General features: G+C 25.6%; 2 protein-coding genes across 5 annotated transcripts; both read left to right on the forward strand.

Annotated features, from left to right (window-relative positions):
• Positions 1-6645: 6645 nt before the first annotated feature.
• On the forward strand, positions 6646-18817 carry LOC122721206 (putative disease resistance protein RGA3). 4 transcript variants are annotated; one of them, XM_043960589.1, is made up of 5 exons: positions 6646-10043; positions 10234-10307; positions 10358-10681; positions 18305-18498; positions 18599-18817. In XM_043960589.1, the coding sequence occupies exon 1, from the start codon at positions 6737-6739 to the stop codon at positions 10016-10018; it is 3282 nt and encodes a 1093-aa protein (XP_043816524.1). In that variant the 5' UTR covers positions 6646-6736; the 3' UTR covers positions 10019-10043; positions 10234-10307; positions 10358-10681; positions 18305-18498; positions 18599-18817. The 4 variants fall into 4 exon arrangements, with proteins under 4 accessions (XP_043816524.1, XP_043816525.1, XP_043816527.1 ...); XM_043960590.1 differs by having other exon boundaries at positions 18305-18817; XM_043960592.1 differs by lacking the exons at positions 18305-18498; positions 18599-18817 and having other exon boundaries at positions 10358-10568; positions 10650-10735.
• On the forward strand, positions 14386-18337 carry LOC110624358 (putative disease resistance protein RGA4). The gene is made up of 4 exons (XM_043960747.1): positions 14386-14833; positions 14980-16386; positions 16488-17646; positions 18253-18337. Exons 1-4 carry the CDS (start codon positions 14386-14388, stop codon positions 18335-18337), a joined length of 3099 nt encoding a protein of 1032 aa, XP_043816682.1.
• Positions 18818-21929: the final 3112 nt, after the last annotated feature.

Raw genomic sequence — 21929 nt, forward strand, 5'->3', positions numbered from 1 at the left:
TTTAGATGGTAATACATATATTACGTTATAAAATTTTTAAATGTTTTTGTGTCTCAAGAAATATTTTAAAATTAATTTATTGATTATTTATATTAATTATATATACACAATATTATAAAAATGAGATAAATATTTAATATGATTAATTTTAAATTTAAGAAATTTAATTAATTATTATTATAATAATAATTTATTGAATTTAAATAAATTTGAACATTTAAAAAGTTTAATTATAAATCTATAATCTATAGGTGTAATAATTAGATTTTTGATATATTTTTATATTATTTAAGGGATATAGAGATTATTTAATATATTTATTATTTTAAATTTTAAAGTAGATAATAATTTTATCATTGAAATTTATTAATAGTTTTATTATTTAAATTTATTTTAAATTTGAAGGTAGATGATATTTTATAATTTTAAAATTCGAAATAATTTTATTATTTAAGTTAATTTAAAATAAAAATTATTTAAGTTTTCATATATATATATATATATATATATATATATATATATATATATTAAAAATAATTTTTTAGCATAATAGTACTAAAATAATATATTTAAACAAATCATGAGATAATAAGAATTATATTTAAAATTTTTTAAATTAAATATTAAATAAATACTAAAACATATTATAAAACTATTAGATAATATTTTATACATATAATTTTCATAATTATATAATTATATTTAAATTTTAAAGTTAGTAAATAAATATTTATATTTCATTTATACATATATTAAAAAAATAAAATTTTGACATAATTTATTAAAATAAATTTTAGTTTTGACAATATTAAAATTATTAAATAATAATTTTAATTTTAAAAAATAAATAAACTTTCTACAGTAGAAAGAAAATTTATTATTTTTAATTATGTAATAATAAATTATTTATTTTACTTCTTAATTAATTTTAAATAAAATTTATAAAATTTAAATTAATGATCATATTTATGAAAAATAGTTAAAAATATGATTCAATTTATTAAAAGATATTAATAAAATATTAAATAATTTTAATAATAAATTTATTTAATTTATACAAATAATATTCAATATTAAAATATTATATATATAGGTTCAAATTTTAACATTTTTTTCAGTTTTCTCTTGTATTTATTTCTCTAATTTTCTTTATATCTGCAATAAATTCTTTTCGTTAAAAATAACAAAAATATAAATAATTCACAAAATTAAAAAAAATTTATATTAATGAGCAGAATCTAAATTTAAATTTTGGAATATATATTATGAAATTTAAAATTTTTATTCTTCAGCTTCTCTTTCTTTGTTTTTCCATGAAAAATTAAAATTTCAACTAGAAAACAAAAATTTTAAATTGAATGTTATTTGTCTATTAGCAGATAACGGGGACCCACAAGGGACGCAGTGAGATAAAGGTCAAAGAAGGCACGTGTGAACAGACTGGTATATAGAGGATCGAGAAGAAGACACGTAGAGAATGGATGCCGATCTTAACAACAGCTGGACAAAAGGAAAACACGTGGCTCTAGACCATTTTAACTTTTCTTTTTTGGGCCACTTTTTCTCTCTTATAGTTTATTTGAATTTTCTGAGCAATAACATGGCAGGAAACAGTGAGCCTCACTAGTGATATAACTGCTGCTATTCTGAATTTTTTTTGTGAGGGGTTGGAGATTGAGATTTGATTAAAGAAAAAAGACATTGGAGAATTGTGTTGATGGGTACAGAGTAAACAGTGACATTGCCAACATAGATGCTGAATATAATAGGAGATGGCCAGTTAGCTCAGTGATCTGGATAGGCCATTTTGTTGATTATTTAAGCTTCTTTTTAGTACTATTTATGAAAAATTAATTCCCATTATCAATTATTTTCACTGGATCGCTTGCACGTAGCCGACCTCTGCTTTTGGGCTTGGCCTTTTTGGTGTATTTGTGCAGGCTCCAATGAAGCAAAGCTAGCACAAGAATTCCTATACAATTAAGAGCAACTATTGCCTACAGCCCAAGACCAAAACATGCTGCTCTTAGAATTCGACAATATATATATTATATTCACCAATCTTATCCACTTCCACTTTTTCCACAAGCCCTCCAATGCATACCTTGATTTTCTCACATCTGCTTTTTGTGCAAGAGTGGATAAGTTCCAATCCAAACATAACCTTGCTTAAATAAATATTTTGTTTAACAATGCAAATGGATATCGCAGGTAACATGGCTAAAGAGTCGGTAAAACTATAATTTACTCCAATTTCAGTAGAGAAGGTATAGTTTATGCGCGAAAAATTTAAATGTTGGTATGGGATTTGATATATCCGTACATACGAATCTAAACAATAAAAATAAATGGCGCTATAATAGAAAAATCGTTAAATATCACTAATTTTCTTTTCCATTTATATTCATACTGTAAAATTTTATTTTTTGAAATTTTAAAATATTCAGTATACATCCAACTAATTTAAAGCAGGAACTCTCATATGAATAAAAGGAAAAAAATGATTATGCCCACTAAGCACAACTATTACATTTTTAAGGATTAAGTACTATGATTATCCCCATAAATCACAGCTGCTTCATTGTATCTTTTTTTAGAGTAGAATTAATTTCTTGATTTTTTTAAAAATCATGGTAACTAAATAAATGGCTTTTAAAATTAAAAAAAACTAATATATAACTTTTATTAAAATATAAGGAGTAAATTGTAATTTACTTGTAAGTTTAATATGGGTGCAATTGGCAGCTCAGTACCATGTTTCCACTCTACCTCTTTGGATTTGTGTTGTGAAATGTAAGATTATTTTAAACTTTGGTAGGCTGGCAGTACCCAATCACCTATGAAACCTTCCCTCAAGAAATTCATCAAAGTTCACATCTTTTGCTTTATGATTGTCCCTTTGATTTTGAAGCCCTCCCTTTTTGAGAAGAAAATGCATGGCAACACATGTTTGAGGATGAGTTGGCAAGACACGTAAGCACACCATTTAAAGTCAGGAACAAAAGTTACCATCTAATAAATGAATGGGCAAAATTATTAAAAATTATTTATTAAGTTAATTTAATATATTCTAATCATGAAAATTTCATAATAATTAATAAAATTTCAAATTACATTCTTTTAAAAAATCTAAAATAGTAAATATATAGTAAATCTGGAAAATGAGATTTAAATCACAATCCTAAATGTATTTGCCTATAAAAATGGCCTGTTTTGCTTGTTAAAAAAAATTATTAAATACGATTTAATTTTCTTTAGCAAAAAAATCTAAATTAAAATCTGTTGCTTTTAGGGTTTAGGCCGTGATGGTGCTGACTTGCTTTGGAGCTCCGTTTGGGCCGCTATTGTCTGAATGGCTTAGGCATGTGGCTACTGGCCTGTCCATTTCCCTACTCACTAAAAAATAATTCTATCCGAATCCATTTTAAATTTAATAAAAAATTATTTTAAACTATTCAAATTCATTATAAATTCAATTATTCTCTTATATATTTTAATTAATAATTTATATAAAAATATTTTTTATTTAAAAATATAATTTTAAATGAAAATATATAATAAATTTTATAAATATTATTATAAAATTATTAAATTTGTGTGTTTTGGAATAAAAGCTTATCGTCTTCCACTTCATTCAAATAAGATTTATTTTGAAATAAAAAATTTTAATAATTTTTTTTAAAAAATATTTTTAAAATGAAAATTTTTTAATTTAAAAAATCAAATTCCTTTATTTTAAATAAAAAATTATTAAAAATAAATTAACTGAATTTTTAATTTTAAATAGAGGAAAAAAAAAAAACAGAAAATATACGTTGCTTCTTCTGTGTGTTGCTTAGATATAAGTCGATATTTTTTATGTTGAATTATGATTTCTTTATCTATATTATATATATATATATATAAAAGTAGGAAGATGGAAAATAATGAGATTTTTCAAAATCAAAAATACTCCTACTAATATTTGATAATTATAATATTTTTATTATTTAAAAAGTTTTAATTTAATTATATTATTATTCTATTTAATTTCAAATTAATTGAGAATATCTTTTAACATTTAAATTATATTTGATTAAGTGAGTTTTTTATTTAAATTTAAACTTCATCAAATTAATCGATAAGACTTTTATTATTTTTATTTTACAAATTTAAATTATAAATTAAAAAATTATTTTAACCATATGAATTTTTTTATTTTAATTTTAAATTTTAAATTTCTTAATGGATATAATTTTATTATGATTTTTAATTTAATTATAATTATAGATTTGTGTTTAAAAATATTACAATTAAATTTATATGTGAATTGTTTTAGTTAATTTTTTATTATAATTAAAATTGTTAAATAAATTAAATCGTTCAACTCACATCTAATCTAATGAAAAGTATATTTAAATAAATTTAAAAGATTTTAAATTTTATCATTTTAATTTTTAATTTTTATTTTAAAAAAAATTAAATCATCTAAAAAAATAAAAGTTTTTAATTTAATGTAAACTTAATTTTTTCTTTAAAAAAATAGATTTTAATTTTAAATTGTGTAATTTTTATAATATTTCAAATTAAAATTTTAATATATTAAATTATGATTATTATTAGATAATAAATTTAATACCAAATAATTATTATTTATTTGAATGTGGTTGAGTTTTCATAAAATAATAATTAATAAAATTTAATTAAAATATAAATTGTGTTATAGTGGATGCTCAATAGTTCTCATAAAATGATAAATTTTCTCTTTGGTTTTATGAATTTTTTTTATTATTAGGTTAATTTTATGTATATTTATATTTAATTTAATTTTTAGATATTCTATGCAATATTAATGCAAATTTTAATTTAAAAATAAAATATTTATAAATTTTATTTTTAAAATTATTTTATCTAATAAAATATAATTAATTAAAAAATAATAAAAAAATCAAATGGGATGACAGTGATAACTTTTATATTTATGAAATTATTTAAATTATTTTGGTTAATATACTAAAATTAAGCTATAGTTTATTTTAATTTTTATAGATTTTATTTTATATATTAATAAAAATTTTAAATTTAATATTTATTAATTAATTTAAAGTGTGATATTATAATCTATATATATTTATATTATATATTATATTTCATAATAATATATTGTATTTTATTTTAATTAATAAAAAATAATGTAAAAATCACATATTTTTACTATCAAAAAAATATTTATTATATTATAATATATAATATGATTGTAACATATATAATTTTTTTATCTATTTAATTTATTTTTATTTTTTTAAAAATTAGATTGCATTTTTAGAAATATATTTTTTTTCATTTATTAAATAAAATATAATTAAAAATTCTTTTATTTTTTTGCTTAATTATTGAAAATTATTATAAAATTATATGTATTTTTAAAAAATAAAATATGATAATGAAATAAAAGTGATAAGAGAGAGAGCAAATCACATGTAATTTATATAATTTATATATATAATTTATATTTTTTAACTATTAATAAATTTATTATTTAAATTAATTTAAAATATAAAAATTAATTTTTGAGAAAAAAGTTAAAATTTTAAAATAAATATTATTGAAATAACACATTTAAATATTAAATAATTATAAAAATATAAAATAAAATTTTAATTAATATTAAATTATTCGATAATAAGTAGTTCTTCTAATTATTAATAATTATTTTGATAGATAATTTAAACTAAAATTCTATGTGAATTAAAATTAATAAAAAATAATAATTTTATTAGAATAGTTTAAAATTTTAAAAAAATTCAAATTAATTTAATTTAAATTTTTTAATTAAATTAATTACAGAGTTTACATAAATTTTAATATCTTAATATTTTCTATTTGAATTCTTTAATTATTTTTATTATAATTCAAATAACATTTCATAGAAAACTATCCAAAACATATTGTTTTAATATTTAACAACTTTAAATTGAATATATTGTTTTGTATTTAAATTTAAAATCTAATTTATTTTTTATTCAAATTTAATGTTATATATATATTAAAATTATATTATTAATCGTAAATGAGTTTATATAAATTTAACATTGTTAATCGAATTTTGTAAAATAAATTAATACTTTTTTTATTTTAAATTAATTGACTCTTACGTATAAAGTTATTTAAAAATAAAAATTTATAATATTATTAAATTTAGCACTATTTATTGTGAATTAAACTTTCACAATGTATAAATTGAAAGATAAATTATTTAATTAAATATTAATTTATTTCTATAATTTTATAATATAATTAAATGTCTGAAGAACTACACTCAAATTTATATAAATATTTTGTTATTTTTATATTAGATAGATTATTTTATTTCTTAAATTTAATTGACTTTTTATTTAAATTAAATTAAAAAATGTCATAAAGTTTATCGACTATAATTTTTATAATTTCTAAATTATATTAAATTAATTTTATTTTAAAATTATATCAACTCTATGATTATGTTGATAAGTATAAATCATGGTACACGTGTCATTACTCCAATAGGCAAAGCATAACTTGTATATATTATTGATTGCTTCTACCTTAAGGAATCAAAAGACTCTGCTTTTCTACTTGGAGAAAGTAATGCTTTCTTCCACACCTTTTATATATTGGGTCATTAATTATGGACTGCATCATCTCTCACAAATCCTGAAATTTTCCTTTAATTTCTTCATTTTCATCTTGCCCATTTTCAGTTTTTTTCTTTCTATCGATGGCTGAACAAATCCCATTCAGCATTGCAGAAAACTTACTAACAAAGTTGGCCTCAATTGCTTCTGAAGAAGTTAGTTTGGTGCATGGCTTCAAAAAGGATCTTAGGAAGCTTCAAACTACTCTCTCCACCATCAAAGCAATACTTGTGGATGCTGAGGAGAAGCAAGAGGAGAGCCTTGCAGTGAAGAACTGGGTAAGGAGGCTTAGAGAGGTTGTCTATGATGCAGATGACTTGTTCGATGATGTTGCAACTGAAGGTTTGAGAAGGAAGGTTGAAGGTGAGGGAAGAATGGTTAGGAAGGTATGCGACTTCTTTTCTTCCTCAAATCAAATTGCATTTCGTTTCAAGATGGGTCATAGAATTAAAGATATTAGAGAGAGGTTAGATGAAGTGGCCAAAGAAATGTCCGACTTTGGCTTTATAATTAGGAAGGAAGTTGGAGTAACTATGGGAATAAAGAATAGTTGGAGGGAGACGGACTCCTTTGTATTGAAATCAGAAATTATAGGAAGAGATGATGATAAGGAGAGGATCATAGAATCATTGATGTGTCCAGTCAATCAAACCAATATTTCTGTAGTTGTGATTGTTGGGTTTGGTGGCTTAGGAAAGACTGCACTTGCCCAATTAGTGTTTAATGATGAGAAAGTGGTAAATTATTTTGATTTGAAGCTATGGGTATGTGTCTCTGAGGAGTCAAATGTTGAAACACTAGTTAAACTCATCCTTAAAAGTGCAAGCAATAATGAAGTGCCCAACTTGTCTTTGGAACAGTTACAGATTCGCCTTAGACAATGTTTAGAAGGCAAAAAGTACTTGTTGGTGTTGGATGATGTGTGGAATGTAAACAATAGGATTTGGAGTCACTTGAGGAAATATTTGATGGTTGGTGCCATTGGGAGTAGAATTTTAGTAACTAGTCGTAGTAAGAGGGTTGCTTTAGCTATGGGTGTAGACTCTCCATATGCTTTACAGGGTCTTACTGAAGATCAATCATGGGAGCTATTTGAGAAGCTAACATTTAGAGAGGGAACAGGAAGAGTGAATTCAAATCTAATAGAAATTGGAAAAGAAATGGCAAAGAAATGCAAAGGAGTTCCACTTGCAATTAAAGCTTTAGGAGGCATAATGCAACTAAGAAGTAGTGAAAGTGAATGGTTGTCTGTCCTAGAAAATGAGTTGTGGAAGGTCTTCGAGAGTGATGGTGATATTAGTCAAGTGTTGAAATTGAGTTATGATGTCTTACCGTACCATTTAAAGCAGTGTTTTGCATACTGCGCAATGTTTCCAAAAGATTATCATTTTGGTAAGGATAGATTAATTCAGTTGTGGATGGCACAAGGCTATGTTCAGTCTCAGGGTCAAAGTGAAAATGAAAATGCAGAGGAGATTGGGGAAGGATACTTCAATGAATTGTTATTTAGGTCATTTTTCCAAAAGGATGAGTATTGTTATAAAATGCATGACCTTATCCATGACCTTGCACAGTCAATAGCAGGGGATAGTTGTTTTGCAGTTGGTGATAATACTAAACATATTCCTGATAGAGTCCAACATGTGTTCTCTGAAAATTTGTCTTTTGAGGAATGCTTCAGGCAGCTAACAAATAAAGGACTGAGGACACTGTATTATCCATATTTTGGTGATGGATTGAGCTTGAATTTAGATAATATTTTTTTAAATTGTAGGAGCATACGTGCTTTGAGATTTGAAAGTGATATCAATGGATTGCCAGATTCAATTGGAAAGTTGAAACACCTGAGGTACCTTGAATTGTTTAGAAATACTAAAATCAGTTCACTTCCAAACTGCATTTGCAGCTTGTATAATTTGCAAACTCTAATACTCTGGGAATGTCGGGTTCTTAAAGAATTACCTACAGACATGAGGAAATTGATTTGTCTCGGACAACTTATTAATAAGGGTTGTAGTAGCCTTGAATTCATGCCATTGGGGTTGGGGAGATTGACAAATCTGCAGACTTTGTCAACTTTTGTTGTGGGAAGTGATCAAGGAAGGAGATGTTCCTCATTGAATGAGTTGAATAGCTTAAACCGGCTACGAGGTGAAATCTCCATTAAAGGACTAGAAAATGTGAAAAATGCAGCTTTGGAGTCCAGCCGAGTAAATCTCAAGGAAAAGAAATACCTTCTCTGCTTAAGATTAAGGTGGGTTGGCAAGGGAGATAGCAATAGTGGGAATAGTGAGTTGTTGTTGGATAACCTACACCCTCACCCGAACTTGAAAGAATTGAATGTTGTGTGCTATAAAGGTGTGAGGTTTTCAAATTGGCTTTCTTCTATCAGAAATCTCGTCAATATTACTTTATATAAATGTCCAAAATGTGAGCATTTGCCGCCATTGGACAATCTTCCTTATCTGGAAATTCTCAATCTTAGCTATTTCGATTCTCTGGAGTACATATCAGATGAAGATAATTTATTCTCTTCTTTATCTGCATCAACAATAACATTCTTTCCATCTCTAAAGATTCTTAAACTCGAAGTTTGCCCTAATTTGAAAGGGTGGTGGAGAACATGTATGGAAGCAAAGATGGTGCCTCAATTTCCTTGTCTTTCTAAATTAACCATCGCGAATTGCCGTAACCTGACTGTGATGCCAACGTTTCCATCACTAGACATGGAGCTTCATCTTGCCTATGCCCACATAAGACCATTGCATTATACATTGCAGATGTCTGCAACGGCTTCTGGAGTACCATCAACCTCTTCTTTAGTTACTTCTCCTTTTTCCAAATTAAAGACTTTGTGGTTACAGGGTTTTGAGAATCTAGCATCTCTACCTGGAGAGTGGATGCAGAACCTCAGCTTCCTTGAGGAACTATTTCTTAGCAACTGCATGGAAATTAGTGATGAGGATGAGCGTGGCATATTCAAATGGAGATATCTTGTTAGTCTCCGAGATCTCTCTCTCTATAATCTTTCAAATCTGGTGTCTCTACCAAGGGAGCTTCAATATGTTACCACCTTGCAACGTCTCACTATCTACGACTGTTCTAATTTGAGGGCTTTGCCTGACTGGATAGGCAACCTCACAGCACTCGAAAATCTACATATCGATGGCTGCCCTAAACTGGAATCGGTACCAAGAGGAATGCATCAAATAACTACTTTACAACAATTTAGTGTTCGCCGTTGCGCCCATTTGTCTGAAAGATGCGGACACGATACGGCTGCAGATTGGCCCAACATTTCTCACATCCCAAATATCCGCATAAATGGAAATGATATTCAAAAGGAGGGCCGGTATTTACTGTAAGAAGAAGGATCCTCTGCTTTCACAGGTTAGGAATTTCTTCGCTTCATCCCTTCTGTTTTTTTTTATATATATATATATATATATATATATATATATATATATTATTTTAAATGAAATCACCTAATTTTTTCAAACAAATACTTCTATCCAGTAGGCTACTCCATTCTGTCTTCACCTTAATTTAAGTTAACTTGCTTTTCTGATTCTATATGCAGAGATGCTGTAATATATGTTGCTCTTATATACCGCCAACCTTTTTCAAATTTTAGAATGGCTCTTATGATGACAGGTGAATTAACTCTTGAATAGACATTTGAATTAATTTTGCATTTTTGGAAGCAATGGGAATTTGCATTCTCTATCTAAAAGTCAATTGCTCTGCAACTTACGTTGCATCGTCGCTACTCCTTTGAGAATGGAGAAGCAAGCCACTCAAAGCAAGGTCTAGGATCAGAGCAGCAGATCCTGGAGCCTCAAGGACTGGTATCTTTCAAGAGTCAACAAGTGTGGTTCTGTGATATAAGCAGGGTTGGAAGGATTTTAATACCTGGTATATTTGCAATCATTGTTCTATCCTGATAGTGAATTTTCTGAATTTAATTGCAATATGTTCATGTGTTAATCCTTGCAGGCTACCAAGCATGCAATTGATTTTAAGCAAAGGTTGGATCTCATGTTTAATTTGTTGTTTTATAATAATTTGAATGTTTTGAAAGTTATCAAAGCATCTTCTGGTTTGGTCTCTACTAATACTCTTTGACAGATTTACAGGTGAAGATGGTAATGATACTTACAAATTCAGTTCGCTTTGAAAGAATATGCATTGGTTGTGTGGGAGGAAGAATCCTTAACGGTTTTAATCTTTCATTGAGTGGACAGACATCGTTTAAGGTTGCAAATCTAAGAGCTGCTCTTTTCTTGTTCTTTTCACAAGTGTCTTCATTAGTGAGCATCCATAAAAAGTAGTGAGCTATTTCACTTGTGGCAACTACCAATGAGAAAGCAGAAAGCTTATACTCTCTCTATCCATGTGCTAATCCTTGTAGGCAATCAACAGATCCTGGAACTAGGAAGGGAGATGGTTGTCCCTGAATTCTTACCATTTCATCACTTGCTAGTCTTGCTGAAGTTACACATGCATTCATTATGAGGGAATTTCATGGAGATTCTGTAGAGCCAAAGCTGAACATTTTAATTCAGCTGCTCGTTCATTGGCTAGATGTCATCTAGCTGGCTAGAAGTTCAATTCTGAAGGCTTGGTTTAGCTAATGTTTAGATGTGCCAATGAAGTGTAAATTTCAGATTTTCTTTTTTAATGTATTGTATTTTCTTTACACCTCTAAATATAATCATTTACAAGTTGTCCCTTTAAATTCAATGCTCCATTGATTATGAGTTTCAGAAGCTCATCCTTTCCTTGAACCAATAATCAAGATTCTGTCTCAGTCCATTGCAATATCAGCGTCCAATTTAATGCCTAATACTAATATACTTTCATTCAAAATCAGCAGCTCTCATGCGCCTCTCAACAGTTTGCCTCCACCTCAATTCATATCTTTATCTATATATCTTTATATATATATATATAATATACTGGGATCTAAAATAAGTTAAGATCTAAGATAAGTTAAAAGGGATTGATACGTGGCATATGCCGAGGTCATCATGAAAATTGTCTATTTGTATCGAATAACACATTTAATATATTTTATTTTTATTTTTAAATTATTTTTTATATTTAACAATATTATTAATTAATATATTTATAATAAATATAATATATTATTTTTATTATTATAATTTATATATGATTAACTTTTAAAATTTTATCGTTATTATTAATATATAATTTTTTAATTTTTATCATTACTATTAGCGTGTAATTTTTTAATTTTTTAATTTTTTATAGCTTTTTTAATATAATATATTAATCACAATAAAATAAATTATTTTAATATGTGAGATTACTTATATCATACGATATAATTTATAATTCTTTAATATTTTTAATTTTATTTTTATATAAAATAATAATGAATATATATATATATATATATATATATTAAATAAAACTTATTATTTTTATCATCACTATTCATCTGTGACTTTTTCTCTTTTATTAATTTAATTTTCTACTATTTTTAATATAATATTTTATTATATTATAATAAAATTTTTATTGTATTTTATTATTAAAAATACATTTTTATTTCAATAATAAATAAAATATTAAAAATATATTTATAAAAATGGGGTAACTATATATATATATAAAGATATTTAGACAATAAAATAAATCACTGTAAAAAAAATATATAAATATATATATAAGTCCATAACAAAATATTATGAATTTTTTATTATTATTGTGAATACAAATATATTATAAAATATTATGAAAAAGTTTTTTACTATCTCACAATAGTATTAATTTATTAATTTGATAATTTTTTAAAATTATATCTATTATAATCTAATTAATAAATGTTATATATTTTTATTGATGTGATGTCAATAATTATATAAAATAAATATATATAATTAAGTAAAATTATTATAAAAAATATTAATTATGATAAAACATAAAACAATTCAAAAATTAATAAAATTAACAGCATAAAATATTATCAAGCTAAAACTTTATTCTATTGAAATAATTTATTAAAAAATAAAATATAATAAAAAGTAAAATACTGTTTTTAATACAATCAAAATTATAAATTTTTAACAGTCAAATTATTAAAATTTATTATATTAATAATTGTGATACTTTTAATCTTTCCATTTTCTACAAAAATGGAACCTTCATACATCTATCGAACGTAAAACTCACTAGAACAATCTTAATTCTCCACATAATTCTATCATTCTTTATTTTCAAATTATTTTAAAAATTTTTATTATTATTATTCTCTTGGCATGAGATATATAGCTGCACAATTTATTCTAACCAATTTAATCATTTAGAATAGATAAAAGTTAGATGAGAGTTATTTAAATGTTATAATTTTTTTATTCAAATAATTTTCAATCCTTTATCACCGGCACGGATCGCTATCCATCACTATTAAAATTTAATAAATTTTATTTTCTTAAAAATATAATATGATTTTTCACAAAGTGATAATGAAAGATTGTTTAAATAAAATCTGTTATTAAAAATTGAAAGGTTGTTTAAATAAAATCTATTATTGAAAATTAATAATACATACCGTAAGTACTAAAATTTTTAATTTATTTGATACAGTAAAATTTGTTGATATATAATTTTGTACTTAATTAATATTTAAAATTTTTATTCTAAAATTAGAAATCATACCTATTTATTGGATTTCTAATTATTTTCTACGGCTATTTGCTTTGTTTTATAATATAGATGGCATATTTAACTAATATTTTTTTTATACTATTTTGAATTTCAATAGATAAAATAATATATTATAGTATAAATTAATAATTTAAAATTTAAAATCTAAATATAAAAAAAAATATTTTACTACTTTTAATAATCAGAGTGAATTTATAAAAAAATATATTATTTTATAAAATAATTTTATATTATTTTAGATACTAATAATTAAAATATTGTAATATCCACACACAAAGCACGGATAAACGACTAATTTTTTTCTAATACGTTCTTTCCTTTTATAATGGAATAAAAGCACCTTGGTATTCTTGCCCACCAACTCATCCCAATCCCACCTAGAAAAGAAAATAAAAGAAAAGAAAAGAAAAGAAAGAACAAACTATAGGTTGCTTCTTATATGTGTTATCTCTTTTATTAAAAGATAAAATATCTTGCACATCTTAGAATATGAAATGCTAATAAGTTTTAGGTAAGGGATATTGGAATCATCTTCAAGCCTATGATATTTTGAATTTTGAGTCTCACTAATAAATAATTAAGATAAAAAATTCCATGATCTTATAACACAAATCGTATCAAATGCTTCTTGAAATTAAGGAAGAAAAATTGTCTAAGAACTTATAACATTACTTAATTTTAGTTTAATAATTAGTTTCTCTAGGAAATAACTCCACAGATAGGCAAAGGATAACTTTTTTCTACATATTCATTGCTTCTACCTTTTGTTTTGCAAAAAAAGTGGGAAAACCTATTTTGCTTCTTCTCCTTAGAGAATGTAATGCTCTATTGATCTTATTCATTGCTTCTACCTTTTGTTTTGCATAAAAACTGGGGAAACCTACTTTGCTTCTTCTCCTTAGTGAATGTAATGCTCTCTTCGACACCTTATATATTGGCTCATTAATTATGGATGGGTCATCTCTCACAAATCCACAAGTTTTCCCTTTACTTTCTTTGTTTTCATCTTGCCCAATTTTCAGTCGTTATCCTTCTATAGATGGCTGAACAAATCCCATTCAGCATTGCAGAAAACTTACTAACAAAGTTGGCCTCAATTGCTTCTGAAGAAGTTACTTTGGTGCATGGCTTCAAAAAGGATCTTAGGAAGCTTCAAATTACTCTCTCCACCATCAAAGCAATACTTGTGGATGCTGAGGAGAAGCAAGAGGAGAGCCTTGCAGTAAAGAACTGGGTAAGGAGGCTTAGAGAGGTTGTCTATGATGCAGATGACTTGTTCGATGATGTAGCAACTGAAGGTTTGAGAAGGAAGGTTGAAGGTGAGGGAAGAATGGTTAGGAAGGTATGCGACTTCTTTTCTTCCTCAAATCAAATTGCATTTCGTTTCAAGATGGGTCATAATATTAAAGATATTAGAGAGAGGCTAGATGAAATCGCCAAAGAAATATCTGACTTTGGCTTTATAATTAGGAAGGAAGTTGGAGTATGTATGGGGATTAATAATAGTTGGAGGGAGACAGACTCCTTTGTATTGAAATCAGAAATTATAGGAAGAGATGAAGATAAGGAGAAGATCATAGAATCATTGATGTGTCAGTCAATCAAAGCAATATTTCTGTAGTTGCAATTGTAGGGTTTGGTGGCTTAGGAAAGACTGCACTTGCCCAATTAGTGTTTAATGATGAGAAAGTAGTGAATTATTTTGATTTGAAGTTATGGGTATGTGTTTCTGAGGAGTCAAATGTTGAAACACTGGTTAAACTCATCCTTAAAAGTGCAGGCAATAATGAAGTGCCCAACTTGTCTTTGGAACGGTTACAAATTCGCCTTAGACAATGTTTAGAAGGCAAAAAGTACTTGTTGGTGTTGGATGATGTGTGGAACGTGAACAATAGGATTTGGAGTCAATTGAGGAAATATTTGATGGTTGGTGCCATAGGGAGTAGAATTTTAGTAACTACTCGCAGTAAGAGGGTTGCTTTAGCTATGGGTGTAGACTCTCCGTATGCTTTACAGGGTCTAACAGAAGATCAATCATGGGATCTATTTGAGAAGCTAGCATTTAGAGAGGGAACAGGAAGAGTGAATTCAAATCTAATAGAAATTGGGAAAGAAATTGCAAAGAAGTGCAAAGGAGTTCCACTTGCAATTAGAGCTATAGGAGGCATAATGCAACTAAGAAGTAGTGAAAGTGAATGGTTGTCTGTCCTAGAAAATGAGTTGTGGAAGGTCTTCGAGAGTGATGGTGATATTAGTCAAGTGTTGAAATTGAGTTATGATGTCTTACCGTACCATTTAAAGCAGTGTTTTGCATACTGCACAATGTTTCCAAAAGACTATGAGTTTCGTAAGGATAGATTAATTCAGTTGTGGATGGCACAAGGCTATGTTCAGTCTCGGGGTCAAAATGAAAATGAAAATGCAGAGGAGATTGGGGAAGGATACTTCAATGAATTGTTATTTAGGTCATTTTTCCAAGAGTATAATTATTGTTATAAAATGCATGACCTTATCCATGACCTTGCACAGTCAATAGCAGGGGATAGTTGTTTTGTAGCTAATGATAATACTAAATTTCCTGATAGAGTCCAACATGTGTTTTCTGGAAATTTGTCTTTTGAGGAATGCTTCAGGCAGCTAAAAAATAAAGGATTGAGGACACTGTTTTGTCCATGTTTTTGTGATGGATTAAGGTTGAATTTAGATAGTATCTTTTCAAATTGTAGGAGCATACGTGCTTTGAGTTTTGGAAGGAATATCTATGGATTGCCAGATTCAATTGGAAAGTTGAAATACCTGAGGTATCTTGAATTTTCTAGTTCTAAAATCAGTTCACTTCCAAACTGCATTTGCAGCTTGTATAATTTGCAAACTCTAATACTCTGGGAATGTTGGGGTCTTAAAGAATTACCTACAGACATGAGGAGATTGATTTGTCTCAGACAACTTATTAATATTGGTTGTAGTAGGCTTGAATTCATGCCATTGGGGTTGGGGAGATTAACAAATCTGCAGACTTTGTCAACTTTTGTTGTGGGAAGTGATCAAGGAAGGAGATGTTCCTCATTGAATGAGTTGAAAGCTTAAACCGGCTAAGAGGTGAAATCTCCATTAAAGGACTAGAAAATGTGAAAAATGCAGCTTTGGAGTCCAGCCTAGTAAATTTCAAGGAAAAGAAACACCTTCAGTGCTTAAGATTAAGGTGGGATGGCAGAGGAGATAGCAATAGTGGAAATAGTGAGTTGTTGTTGGATAACCTACACCCTCACCCGAACTTGAAAGAATTGAACGTTGTGTGCTATGAAGGTGTGAGGTTTTCAAATTGGCTTTCTTCTATCACAAATCTCGTCAATATTACTTTATATAAATGTCCGAAATGTGAGCATTTGCCGCCATTGGACAATCTGCCTTATCTGGAAATTCTCAATCTTAGCTATTTCGATTCTCTGGAGTACATATCCGATGAATATAATTTATTCTCTTCTTTATCTACATCAGCAGCAACATTCTTTCCATCTCTAAAGATTCTTAAACTCGATGTTTGCCCTAATGTGAAAAGGTGGTGGAGAACACGTATGGAAGCAAAGATGGTGCCTCAATTTCCTTGTCTTTCTAAATTAACCATCGCGAATTGCCCTAACCTCACTTTGATGCCAATGTTTCCATCACTAGACATGGAGCTTCATCTTTCCTATGCCCACATAAGACCATTGCATTATACATTGCAGATGTCTGCAACGGCTTCTGCAGTACCATCAACCTCTTCTTCAGTTACTTCTCCTTTTTCCAAATTAAAGACTCTGTGGTTACAGGGTATTGAGAATCTAGCATCTCTACCTGGAGAGTGGATGCAGAACCTCAGCTTCCTTGAGAAACTATTTCTTAGCTACTGCATGGAAATTAGTGATGAGGATGAGCGTGGCATATTCAAATGGAGATATCTTGTTAGTCTTCGAGATCTCTCTCTCTATAATCTTTCAAATCTGGTGTCTCTACCAAGGGAGCTTCAATATGTTACCACCTTGCAACGTCTCTCTATCCACGAATGTTCTAATTTGAGGGCTTTGCCTAACTGGATAGGCAACCTCACAGCACTCGAAAATTTAAATATCCACTACTGCTCTAAATTGAAATCGCTACCAAGAGGAATGCGTCAAATCACCACTTTACACAAGTTGAGTGTTACCCGTTGCCCCCATTTGTCTGAAAGATGCGCACATGATATGGCTGCAGATTGGCCCAACATTTCTCACATCCCAAATATCCAGATAAATGGAAATGATATTCAAAGGGAGGGCCGGTATTTATTATAAGAAGAAGGATCCTCTGCCTTCACAGGTTAGGACTTTCTTCACTTCATCCCTTCATTGTATTTTAATAAAATCACGTAATTTTTCTAAATAAATACTTTTATCCATAGGTTATTCTATTGTGTCTTCATTTTATCTTTCAAATTTAATAACTTACAGTTCTGATTCTATGTGCATACCGCGACAGATGGTCTGCAGGGAATACTTACAAGACTTTGCTTTTGAAAGAACCTGCTTTGTCATTGGTCATTTGGTTGTGCTGGAAAGAAGAAGTTTTATCTGTTTGAGGAAGGAGCAAAGATGATAAATCTTCAATGCAGTACCCTTTTCCATCGTTAAGAAGGTATGAAATTTCAACTTTACTGGCAAGCAATCCATTCAACTTCAATACACAATTAACTTTTAAACTCTCCAGTGTTCTTCTTTTGATAGTTTGACACTGGAGATTTATTTGCTTAATTCTTTTCAATTTCTATGTAAACTCAGTTGAAAGTGATCAACTGTAACAAGTGCGGTTCTGTAGTATGAGCAGATCTGGAAGGATGTTAATACAACCCTTGGAACATTCATTTGCAATCATTATTCTATCCTGATAGTGAATTTTCTGAATTTTCTGATTCGGTCTCTCCTGAATTATTTGAGAATAAGATAGTGGAAGCCATGAATTCCCAGATTCTTTGAGAACAAGATGGATGCCAAATGTCTTAAAGAAGGAGCAGAGGGGATATGAATTCACTGGATCTTCTTTCAGATAGGCAGCTTTTGGCTCAGCCGTGAAGGATTGCTCTGAATTGGAAGCTGTAATACTTTGATGTCTTTACCTCTGATTTGGAGAATCAGTGGTGAGTAACATCAATCAAAGTGGGAGTAGTCTAGTTTACATTGTTAAGGAAGTGAATTTCCTGGTCCTTTTATAAAATTTTTCAAGTCTTCTCCTTCCAGGAATTATTCGGAGCACTTTTGGGCTAGAATGGCAAATGATTGTCTCTGAATTCTTACAATTTCATCACTTGCTGCTCTTGCTGAAGTTACACATACACAACATCATGAAAAATGGATCAGAGGGTTCAATTATGAGGGAATTTCGTTGAGAAGTGGATTAATTGTAAATACTGCAAAAAGCCGACATTTTAATTAATTCAGCAACTTGTTCATTTGCTATCTTGACTGTATGGCTTGAATTTTAGAATTTTTCATGGACCGAATCGTGTAGTTCCATGCTGCAAGCCGCATTAGAAAATAGAATGTAAGGTTTTCAGGAAATACATTCAAATTAAATTTGAGATCGGATAAATTATATTTTAGTTTTTAAATTTTATTATGTTCAAATTGAAAGTTTTCTGTTCTAAAATATTTTAAAAATAAAATAAAAATATTTTAAATGTTAAAAACACCCTTCAAAAAAACCTCACTTTCTTCCTCTTTTTCCTTTTACTTTCCTCCATATTAACACTCTCTCTCTTGAATGTTACTGGCCTGTCCAATTCCATATCTAACATAAATTAAGTAGTAATAGCAATTTTTCTCCTTCTTGAATGTGTATGAGTAAAATACTCACTAAAAAATAATTCTATTCGAATCCATCTTAAATTCAATAAAAAAAAATATTTTAAATTATTCAAATTCATTATAAATTCAATTATTATTATTTAAATAAAATTTTTTTTATATATTTTAATTAATAATTTGTATAAAAATATTTTTTATTTAAAAATATAATTTTTAAATGAAAACATATAACAAATTTTGTAAATATTATTATAAAACATATATTTTATATTAAATTAATTATTTATACAAATAAATTTAAATAATTGATATCTTATAAAAAAAATTCAATCCGAAACCATTAGAAATATCAATTTTTATATTTAATTTTATATTTAACTCAATTATTCAAATTCATTTTATTAAAATTTTTTCAAAATACTTAAAAATATTTGATTCGTCATAATTTCTATTAAAATAAGATTTTTGAAGGGATTTTTCAAATATATATATATATATATATATATATATATATATATAAATAAATAAATTAAATCACACTTAATACAGATGGATTGAAATTGTGCTTTCGATTATTTTGGAATAAAAGCTTATCGTCTTCCACTTCATTCAGATAAGATTTATTTTGAAATAAAAAATTTAAATAATTTTTTTTAAAATTTTTTTAAAATAAATATTTTTTAATTTAAAAAATCGAATTCCTTTATTTTAAATAAAAAATTATTAAAAATAAATTAACTGAATTTTTAATTTTAAATAGAGGAAAAAAGAAAAAAACAGAAAATATACGTTGCTTTTTCTGTGTGTTACTTAGATATAAGTCGATATTTTTTATGTTGAATTATGATTTCTTTATCTATATTATATATATATATATATATTAAAAAGTAGGAAGATTGAAAATAATGAGATTTTTCAAAATACTCCTACTAATATTTGATAATTATAATATTTTTATTATTTAAAAAATTTTAATTTAATTATATTAATATTCTATTTAATTTCAAATTAATTGAGAATATCTTTTAACATTTAAATTATATTTGATTAAGAGAGTTTTTTATTTAAATTTAAACTTCATCAAATTAATCGATAAAATTTTTATTATTTTTATTTTACAAATTTAAATTATAAATTTATTTTAATTATATGAATTTTTTTATTTTAACTTTAAATTTCTTAATGGATATAATTTTATTATAATTTTTAATTCAATTATAATTATAAATTTGCGTTTAAAAATATTATAATTAAATTTATATGTAAATTATTTTAGTTAATTTTTTATTATAATTAAAATTGTTAAAAAAAATTAAATCGTCTAAAAAAAATGAAAGCTTTTAATTTGATGCGAAATGAACTTTTTCTTTAAAAAAAATAGATTTTAATTTTAAATTGAGTAATTTTTATACTATCTAAAATTAAATTTTTTAATATATTAAATTACAACTATTATTAAATAATAAATTTAATATCAGATAATTATTATTTATTTAAATGTGATTGAATTCCCATAAAATAATAATTAGCAAAATTCAATTAAAATATAAATTCATGATATTGTGTGTTATATACTATATAAATTTTCCTTTTGGTTTTATGAATTTTTTTTATTATTAGATTAATTTAATTTTGTAGATATTTTATGTAATATTGATGCAAATTTTAATTTAAAAATAAAATATTTATAAATATCAGAAGTGCTAAAATTTTATATTTTAAATTATTTTATCCAATAAAATATAATTAATTAAAAAATAATAAAAAAATGAAATGGGATGACAGTGATAAATTTTATATTTATGAAAGTATTTAATATACTAAAATTAAGCTATACTTTATTTTAATTTTTTATAGATTTTATTTTATATATTAATAAAAATTTTAAATTTAATATTTATTAATATACTATTTATTAATTAATTTAAAGTGTGATATTATAATCTATATATATTTATATTATATATTAAATTTCATAATAATATATTGTATTTTATTTTAATTAATAAAAAATAATGTAAAGATCACATATTTTTACAATCAAAAAAATACTTATTATATTATAATATATAATATGATTGTAACATATATAATTTTTATCTATTTAATTTTTTTTTATTTTTTATAACATTAGATTGCATTTCTTAGAAATACTATTTTTTTCATTTATTAAATAAAATATAATTTAAAATTACTTTAATTTTTGCTTAATTATTGAAAATTATTACAAAATTATATGTATTTGTAAAAAATAAAATATAATAATGAAATAAAAGTGATAAGAGAGAGAGCAAATTACATGTAATTTATATAATATATATATATATATATATATATATATATATATATATATATATATATATTTTATATTTTTATTATTTAACTATTAATAAATTTATTATTTAAATTAATTTAAAATATAAAAATTGATTTTTGAGAAAAAATATTAAAATTTTAAAATAAATATTATTGAAATAACACATTTAAATATTACATAATTATAAAAAATAATATAAAATAAAATTTTAATTAATATTAAATTATTCGATAATAAGTAGTCCTTATAACTATTAATAATTATTTTGATAGATAATTTTAATCAAAATTGTATGTGGATTAAAATTAATAAAAAATAATAATTTTATTAGAATAGTTTTAAATTTTTAAAAAATTCAAATTAATTTAATTTAATTTTTATTAATTATAGAGTTTACATAAATTTTAATATCTTAATATTTTCTATTTGAATTCTTTAATTATTTAT

This window comes from Manihot esculenta, chromosome 10 (assembly GCF_001659605.2).
Source record: "Manihot esculenta cultivar AM560-2 chromosome 10, M.esculenta_v8, whole genome shotgun sequence".
In the NCBI taxonomy this organism is placed as follows: Eukaryota; Viridiplantae; Streptophyta; class Magnoliopsida; order Malpighiales; family Euphorbiaceae; genus Manihot; species Manihot esculenta.

Bases quoted from the DNA above. Each gene is read 5' to 3' on its own strand.
- LOC110624358 (XM_043960747.1), top strand. From the start codon at position 14,386: ATGGCTGAACAAATCCCATTCAGCATTGCAGAAAACTTACTAACAAAG. The intron at 16,387-16,487 runs GTGATCAAGGAA...TGAAAAATGCAG, and splicing joins GTCAACTTTTGTTGTGGGAA to CTTTGGAGTCCAGCCTAGTA. The intron at 17,647-18,252 runs GTATTTATTATA...CTATCCTGATAG, and splicing joins GATATTCAAAGGGAGGGCCG to TGAATTTTCTGAATTTTCTG.
- LOC122721206 (XM_043960590.1), top strand. From the start codon at position 6,737: ATGGCTGAACAAATCCCATTCAGCATTGCAGAAAACTTACTAACAAAG.